The sequence below is a fragment of the Anoplophora glabripennis genome, unplaced genomic scaffold (genome assembly GCF_000390285.2).
Source record: "Anoplophora glabripennis isolate ALB-LARVAE unplaced genomic scaffold, Agla_2.0 scaffold42, whole genome shotgun sequence".
Taxonomy (NCBI): domain Eukaryota; kingdom Metazoa; phylum Arthropoda; class Insecta; order Coleoptera; family Cerambycidae; genus Anoplophora; species Anoplophora glabripennis.
In genome coordinates this window covers 1,092,672-1,100,193 of record NW_019416219.1, presented here as the reverse complement: position 1 = coordinate 1,100,193, position 7,522 = coordinate 1,092,672, and the positions used below count along the sequence as shown (strand labels likewise).

At 32.1% G+C, this 7,522-nt stretch overlaps 1 protein-coding gene across 1 annotated transcript; it reads left to right on the top strand.

Moving 5' to 3' along the window:
* The first annotated feature begins 1,681 nt into the window (after positions 1 to 1,681).
* Positions 1,682 to 6,610, top strand: LOC108905416 (glycine-rich cell wall structural protein 1.8-like). The gene is made up of 5 exons (XM_018708252.1): positions 1,682 to 1,792; positions 3,566 to 3,689; positions 4,013 to 4,156; positions 5,217 to 5,410; positions 6,389 to 6,610. The coding sequence occupies exons 1-5, from the start codon at positions 1,706 to 1,708 to the stop codon at positions 6,590 to 6,592; spliced, it is 753 nt and encodes a 250-aa protein (XP_018563768.1). The 5' UTR covers positions 1,682 to 1,705; the 3' UTR covers positions 6,593 to 6,610.
* Positions 6,611 to 7,522: the final 912 nt, after the last annotated feature.

Sequence of the window (7,522 nt, the reverse complement as noted above, 5' to 3'; positions counted from 1 at the left end):
TATAAAAATATGTTGACCAGTGGCCCTCATTGAAACGCCAATGAGTTTTTTGGAAATTCGTTGAAGATATTTGATTCCTAAACGTATTTCAAAAATAAAGGATATCTTCTACTTTATTCGAAAAACGTTCAAGTTTATCACATTTAAAAAAAATTAAAACAGAAACTAGGTTGGTATTCATTATTTTTGTTCAAAATCTACATGTTCCCAAAGTTTGTTAAGACAAAATTGAACTAACTAAACAAGGTAAGATACCAACATTTAGTACAAACAAATCACAACTAAAACTAAGCCCAAATCACTTCAGAAACACCAGCTACGTTGCCGCAATATAATTGCTTTGACATTGTATGCTCGCGGGTAAAATCTGAAAATGAAACTGAAAATTACCGGAGATAAGATTTGCCGAACACATATTGCAAAACTGGGCACTTAAATTTCGCCAAACAATAGGCTGTGAAATACGATCGTTACCTTAACAAGACGACCGCGTCGTCACATTAGTGGGATTAAATTATCGCTGGGACAATTGTAAGGAGTCACTCAACTGTCAAATCACGGTCCACATGTTGATTTTACAATGGAGAAAACAAGGAGTTCGAGATACGATAAATAAGTTAAATATACACAGTGTGCCAAACAACATTTATGTCTGTGGTAACAATAATTAAATGAATGGCATTAAAAACTAAAATGACAATATAAAAAATAGTAGATGTTAATTGAAATTATCTATTAATTTTTAGTTGGCTTTATAACTTAAAAAAGAATATGCCTCCATAGCAAATAGGCAAGCAGGAATACGTTATTATAGATTTTATTACGTTTGTCTAAATATGATTTAAGGCACAAATAACAAGGCTTTCCCCCATTTTAACGAAGATTTTCTATTAAATGGACTTAACAATTAGTTTGAAACTCAAATTACTGTTTAGTGTAAAGAAATTTGTAATTTACAATGCCGCTTGTTCAAAAGTGGCAAATTTCTTTACACCAAAAAGTAATTTGAGTTTCAAACCAAGTCCATTTTATAGAAAATCTGCGTTAAAATAGGGGAAAGTCTGTTATTAGTGCATTAATTCATATTTAGACAAACTGTGTAACAAAATCTATAAAAATGTATTGATGGTTGCCTATTTGCTATAGAGCCCTCTTAACCAATGTCATCTTGTCCGCGACAAGTGCAGAGCAAGAAAAGAGATCGCAATGAATATAATTAAGTTGTAGAATATTTAATTTTTTAAATTATGTATTTCTTATATTGCATTCTTTTTATAAAAGAATAACAAAATTGAATAAAACATCTAGGTATGCATTAAACCAAACTTAAATTCATTTTTCAATTTTCTGTTCTTGGGTTTCTTCCAGTTTACAATTTTACACAGTATAAGCCAATTATATTAGTTGACCCACGCAAAGCTAGTTGCTTGTTTAAAAACGCGAGAAAAAATCCACACTAATTAAATTAAGTAGGAAAACTAGAATAACATGTGGGGTATCCAACTAATTAATGAACAATTTCATTGCTTTATTCCATCTGACAAAGCACCGATAATGATGTACTCTGTCGCAATTTTTTTCGGTCACTGTGTACCCACTCAAGTTCACGTATGCACATTCAGGGCACATAAAAGCATCTTCAGCGACGTCTAAGTCAGTGCTCCTCGCCTGGTGACAAATATATGCTGTCGAAAATGCAGAGACAATGAGTGGTTTACGACTGTTTTGCATCATGCTTGTTTGCACGGGCTTCTCGAAGTGCAGTGGGATTACTAACTATGAAAATGATAAGGTAAGTTTTTTATGTTTTCTAGGAAATATTGAACAATCCAAAAATTTATTACTTTAATTAATTCATTCAATAATTGTTCATGAATTTGGCCAAGTTGTATTGGTATGTTTACCAACTGCAATAAATTGGCCAATATATTGCGAATAATATAATTGGTTCCATCAACATGTCAATTTTAGCGATTTTGGTGACTTAATTTTGGGCATCTTACAGAATAAATAAAATTCATTAAAATGAATATATTTTCATGACCTATCGTTATATGTAACATTTTTTTTTATTTGTAATTATGGACAATTAAATAGTTCATTAAATAAATTTAAAAACTACACGGACCGACATAATTTTAAACCAGAAACTAGGCTATATATTTCCGAAGGTTTTTGAGGTTAACGTCGCTAACCAATTTTTGCTTTTGACAAGGAAAAGTAAATTCAAATGGCATAAAAAATGAACGAAACATTCAATTTTCGTGATTGCAAAAATGTATATACAGGGTGGGCCATTAGTGTGAGAAAGTAAAATAACTCCCTTGTTACTCATTATACAAAAAAAGTAAAAACTACAAAACTAATTTGAAACATACAGGGCGATGAGTAAAAACGGGACACACCAAAGATTACATTTTTTAAATGTAACACCCTGATTATTTTTAAACATATGGATTTCCGAAAAAATTCTATATATGGCAATATAAACAGTTTATCATTTTAATGCGGGGTGGTCAAGTTATGTAGAAAATTCTTCGAATTTTGGAAAAAACATGACCTCGAATTAACTACGAACACTTGGAGCAAAAATATTTCGTAGAGTTATAGGCAAATGTTAGGCAAAGACTCCTATATTTAGCTAATATCGATATTTTATACAGGGCATTTTTTATAATTCGATCATTTTTAGAAAGTTCAAACTTGATTTCCCAAAATCCGAAGAATTTTCTACATAACTTGGCAACCCCGCACTAAAATGTTAAACTGTTTATATTGCCATATATAGAATTTTCTCAGAAATCCATATCTTTAAAAATATACAGGCTGTTCCATTTAAAAAAAATGTAATCTTTCCCATCGCCCTGTACGTTTCAAATTAATTTTGTAGTTAGGTTTTTTGATTCTGTACAACTTTTATACAAACTTTTTTTCTGTATTATGAATAACAAGGAAGTTATTTTACTTTCTCACACTAATGGTCCGCCCTGTATATATTCTCGCAACCGAGAGAGATGGACTAAGCAAATTTGGACAGGACATAGCTAATAATACAATGCGAAACATCGCCTTGCAGTTGAAAATATTGTCACAGCCGTTCGTGGTGGTGAAAATTCGAAATATTTGGAATTATTCAATTTTCGCAACCGAGGAAGATGCTTTAACCAAATTTTGACAGGACAGCTAATACAGTGCAAAGCATCCCCTTTCCCTAAATCGGACAATTAGTTCCGCTATTGTCAGTCTATATTCTTTAGATCTCTCAGGGATTATAGGAAGAATCCTGTTTATAAACAGGATAGTTTAAATTTTATTTATTATTATTCTTAATATAGAAAGTCAAAATTCAAATTATTTTCACTTAATTTTCCGAAGACTTGTTAAGACAAAAAAAAATTAAGTGAATTATTGAAGAGACAAATCCGTTATACGAAACAAATTCTTAGATATGGACTGAGGAAATATGTAAAAATAACTTTAATTTGTAAACCAGGTCGATAGTGAATAGAGAATCTTTATCTGTATAAATCTACTGAAAGACATATGTCGTTTTTCTTAATTTCAGAATTTAATAGGCGAAGATGAACGGAGAGGCGTCATTGTAAAGGAAGGTGATGGGATCAACGATCAAAAGCATTCAGGGACCAAACGGGGCTTGTGGTTAATTGCTCAACATCAGCATCCGTCAGGTAGGTACATTGAATGGACATCAAATAGTTTTTTTATTTGAATTTATTAATGCATACTAACTAGCGCTCTTTATAATCTTGGTTGAGCAGGTTTGTTTAACAGAACATTTTATTTTAAATCTGATTTTTTTTCTGAATTTAACAATATATGTTATATTATGTTTGCAATGTTATGGCAGAAAATATCACGCATATTTTTAGCTCTCCAAACTGAGGAGGAAATATGTTTTAGAAATTAATTTAAGTCTTAAATCAAGAGAATCAAAGTGGCCTAGGAGAATTTTTACAGGTTTGTCGTTTTAACAGATAATACTTTTTTATAGACGATTATGGTGCAGGTGATATTGGAGCAGGTCATCATGGATCTAGTGGACCTGGAGGGTATGGATACTACGATTCAGGTGGATACGGAATTACTGGTAGTGGATATAATTATGGAAGTAGTGGAGGAGGAAGTTATTACAAAGGTAATACGTGTTTTTTTAATATAGTTGGCGAATAACATTGAAAACTATTGCAACTACATATACACTAGGTACAGAAATTAAGGGATATTAAAAAAATCTTAAAATTTTGGGTGATTTTTAAAGAGCTGTAATTTTCATTTTTTTTAGAATCTTGAACACTTTTTGATAAAGAAAATGTGAATTATTGATGAAAAAACATTTTTAACTTAAAAAAATGAATAAAAAGTGAAAAATTAGTTAGTACATTGATTTCCAGCAAAAACGACAAATTTAAATATTCCGGGCACTAAGAAAAAAAATCGCAGAGTTTTGAAATTATCAGGATTTCTTTAGGACACTTTGAGGTTGAAAAGTTACAGTATCCTTAAAACATTCATTATTTGCAAAGTTATGCCCAGTTATTCAAATATCCCTAATTATGCAGTTTTTTACCATTTTTTTAACCAACATTTTCACTTCGAAAAAATGTTTTTTATCAAAAACCAATAATTACGACTTTTCAGTTTTCAAAACCCTGCTTGGATTTTCTGTATGACCATTACTTCCCGAGTAATTGATTGCCAAAGTCAAAAATGATTTTTTTGCTTTAATTGATTATGACATAATCCATTTGAACTTTGATCTTTCGGTTTTTCAGAGGCCTTAAACACATTTTCCACATGTTACTTAAGTAACAGACGTTATTATTGTCAGATATCTAAATTTCACTTCGAAGTAGTTTTTTCCTACACTGACAGTTCCACAAGGTTCGAATTTAGGCCCTATACTATTTACTTTTTACTAACGTCTTTATGAAGTCATTACTTTTAAGCATTTTTTATTTGCTGATGATTTTAAACTTTGTTTGATTTGTATTCAGCTGCAATAGGCAATTTTACTTTGTATGTTTTATTGAATTAGCTTTATTTTGTTTTTTTTTTTTGTAGTATATATTAGAGAAGTTGCATTTTTTAATGCTTCTATTCATGTAATTGGAATAATAAACGATATTAGATAAATGTCACAAAACAACAATTTAGTATATAATAAAAATGTTAATAATGGGAAATATAATTTTAAGGACCTAGTTTTGGACAAGGATACGATTACAATGGAGGGGGTTACAATTTTGGACACGGAGGAAGTGGTTTTGGACATGGAGGAAGTGGTTTTGGACATGGAGAGGGTGGTTTAGGACATGGAGGAGGTGGTTTTGGACACAGTGGATACGGAGACTCTGGACATGAAGTGTCCCAAGAACACAGCGGCTACAATGTAAGATTTTACAATACAATAGTTTTATTTGCCTAAACATATTATCCAGATGCAAACTTACTGTGTATGTATACGATTTTCCCTATAACAGGGCCATGGGCGTGTCTTACAAAATTGTCTTCATTTCCAGTGTCTCTGTCGCAACTTTATGGCTAAATTATAACTTTACTGTATGCCGAATGAGCTCTGAATAATGTATTGTCTGGCAACGTTATTAAGACACGACCAACATTATTAACACAAACGGAATCCCCTTGTTACTATTAACCACAAAGTAAACATTTATCATTTACTGGACGACAAAGATATACCGACCATGTTTTGATGAAAATATTCGTTTCTGAATATTGCGTTAAGAAAAAATAACTACAAAAATATACACTAATGCAAACAATTAAAGGGTCAAAAGAATTTCCGAAATTTTTCCGTGATTTTTGACAGACTGTAGTTAGGTGAAAAATGGTCGTAAAGGGAATTTAAAAAAAAAGCATTTTGAAGCTCTAAGATTCTAGTTTTTAGATCATTCTGTCGAAAATTTTTAGGAGCTACGGTTAGTATCATGCAATTCTAAGACCTAGTACGACAAAAAAATGTTGCAATTTTTTTTTCCAACGGTCCACGGACTTGGAAAAATGTTTTTCAGCTAAGCCATTGCATGGACCAGATAGCTTGTTTATTCAGCTTCAATTTCTTTTTTTTTTATTTCGATACGACCATTTTTCATCAAAAAATCGGACTTTTAATGGAAAAGGATCCTTTTGTCTTCAACCATCGATATCTCGGAGACAAATGGTCGTACAGAGAATTGAGGGATAGTTTCAAAAACTGGAATAGATTTCCTATAATATGCTGCCGCAACTTTTCGGAAAAAAATTGTTTTTCATCTTTTAGTCTTGAAGAGAAGTCGTCTTGAAATTGAAAACTAGTCCAACGCAATGCTCACAATTTACGCATCTAATTTATTTATTTATGTTTCAGAAACTAGCTTTAAAAAAGCTGTTAATCCCTCTGGCAGGGTTAGCCGTATTGGGAGCAGTGGCTGCATTGTCCAGCAATCCGGTTCTGCTCCAACTCGGAACTGTACAGAGTGGAAGGAGGAAAAGATCGACTACTTCTGAAAGCAGCAGAAGTGAGGTTTATCCATTTAACCCGTGGATAAGACCAGATTACGAGTTTAGTTAAATAAGACACTAGTTTAGAACCATTACGAAGAAATATTAACTTATTTTGTAACTAATATTACAACAAAGGATTGCATCATTCAAATAAATATTTAATTTCTTATTACGTGGTTTTTATATTTGCTCTAAACGTTTTCTAAAGGGTAGTTAGGAACAAATGCCTATTTCCTAACTGTTACTGATTGCATTGTACTTAAAACTGTATTTGTAATAGAAATTCGTACACCCTGTATCTCGCAAACGAAGCAAGGTACTTCTGGTCGAATTTTGGTCTCAAGATTATCAAGGTGGCACTCGTGCACCTTTACTTAAATACGCTCTGTACAACAAGCAATTAATTTTTCTACGTTTTCAAAACGAGATATCTGTTAAAGAATTTTTAGCACCTCATCTATCCACCACATGCCTCATCAGCGCAACATTGACGCAAGGCTCTCGACCGCGAAACCAAACATGTTTTATTTATTCGACATCATCGAAAGGTGTAAATGCATCCAGCATCTGTTCTCTGTTTTTGCTCTTTGAGTATTTATATGGCGATCGATATCACCGACGCACGTCTATTTCTATTTAAAATAAGTGAACGACCGATATTTAAAACACTCGGCTTGCTGAATTGCTACGCTATTTCCGACTCGACGATAAAAGGAAATTAATCAAATCGAAAATATAATAACTCAGACGGTGTCGTAAAGTGAAGCATCATTTTGTCGTTAAGAGTTAGGATTACGGGTTATTAGAAATCAGAACTCAAGAGAACATAGCCTAGATCCTTGTAGAAACTACTAATGTCATTACATTATCCATTAGTTTCTTTGATGAGCATAATTAAAACCATTATATTTATTGGAACAGCGGTGCACGCATCTTCTGTCATCTAATGTTAAAGAAAAAAAATAATTAAGGTTATCATCTCCAAGCAGAAACAAGC

Coding starts and splice junctions, on each gene's coding strand:
- LOC108905416 (XM_018708252.1), top strand. CDS start 1,706: ATGAGTGGTTTACGACTGTTTTGCATCATGCTTGTTTGCACGGGCTTC. Junction 3,690..4,012: donor TCAACATCAGCATCCGTCAG/GTAGGTACATTG, acceptor ACTTTTTTATAG/ACGATTATGGTGCAGGTGAT. Junction 4,157..5,216: donor AGGAGGAAGTTATTACAAAG/GTAATACGTGTT, acceptor TATAATTTTAAG/GACCTAGTTTTGGACAAGGA.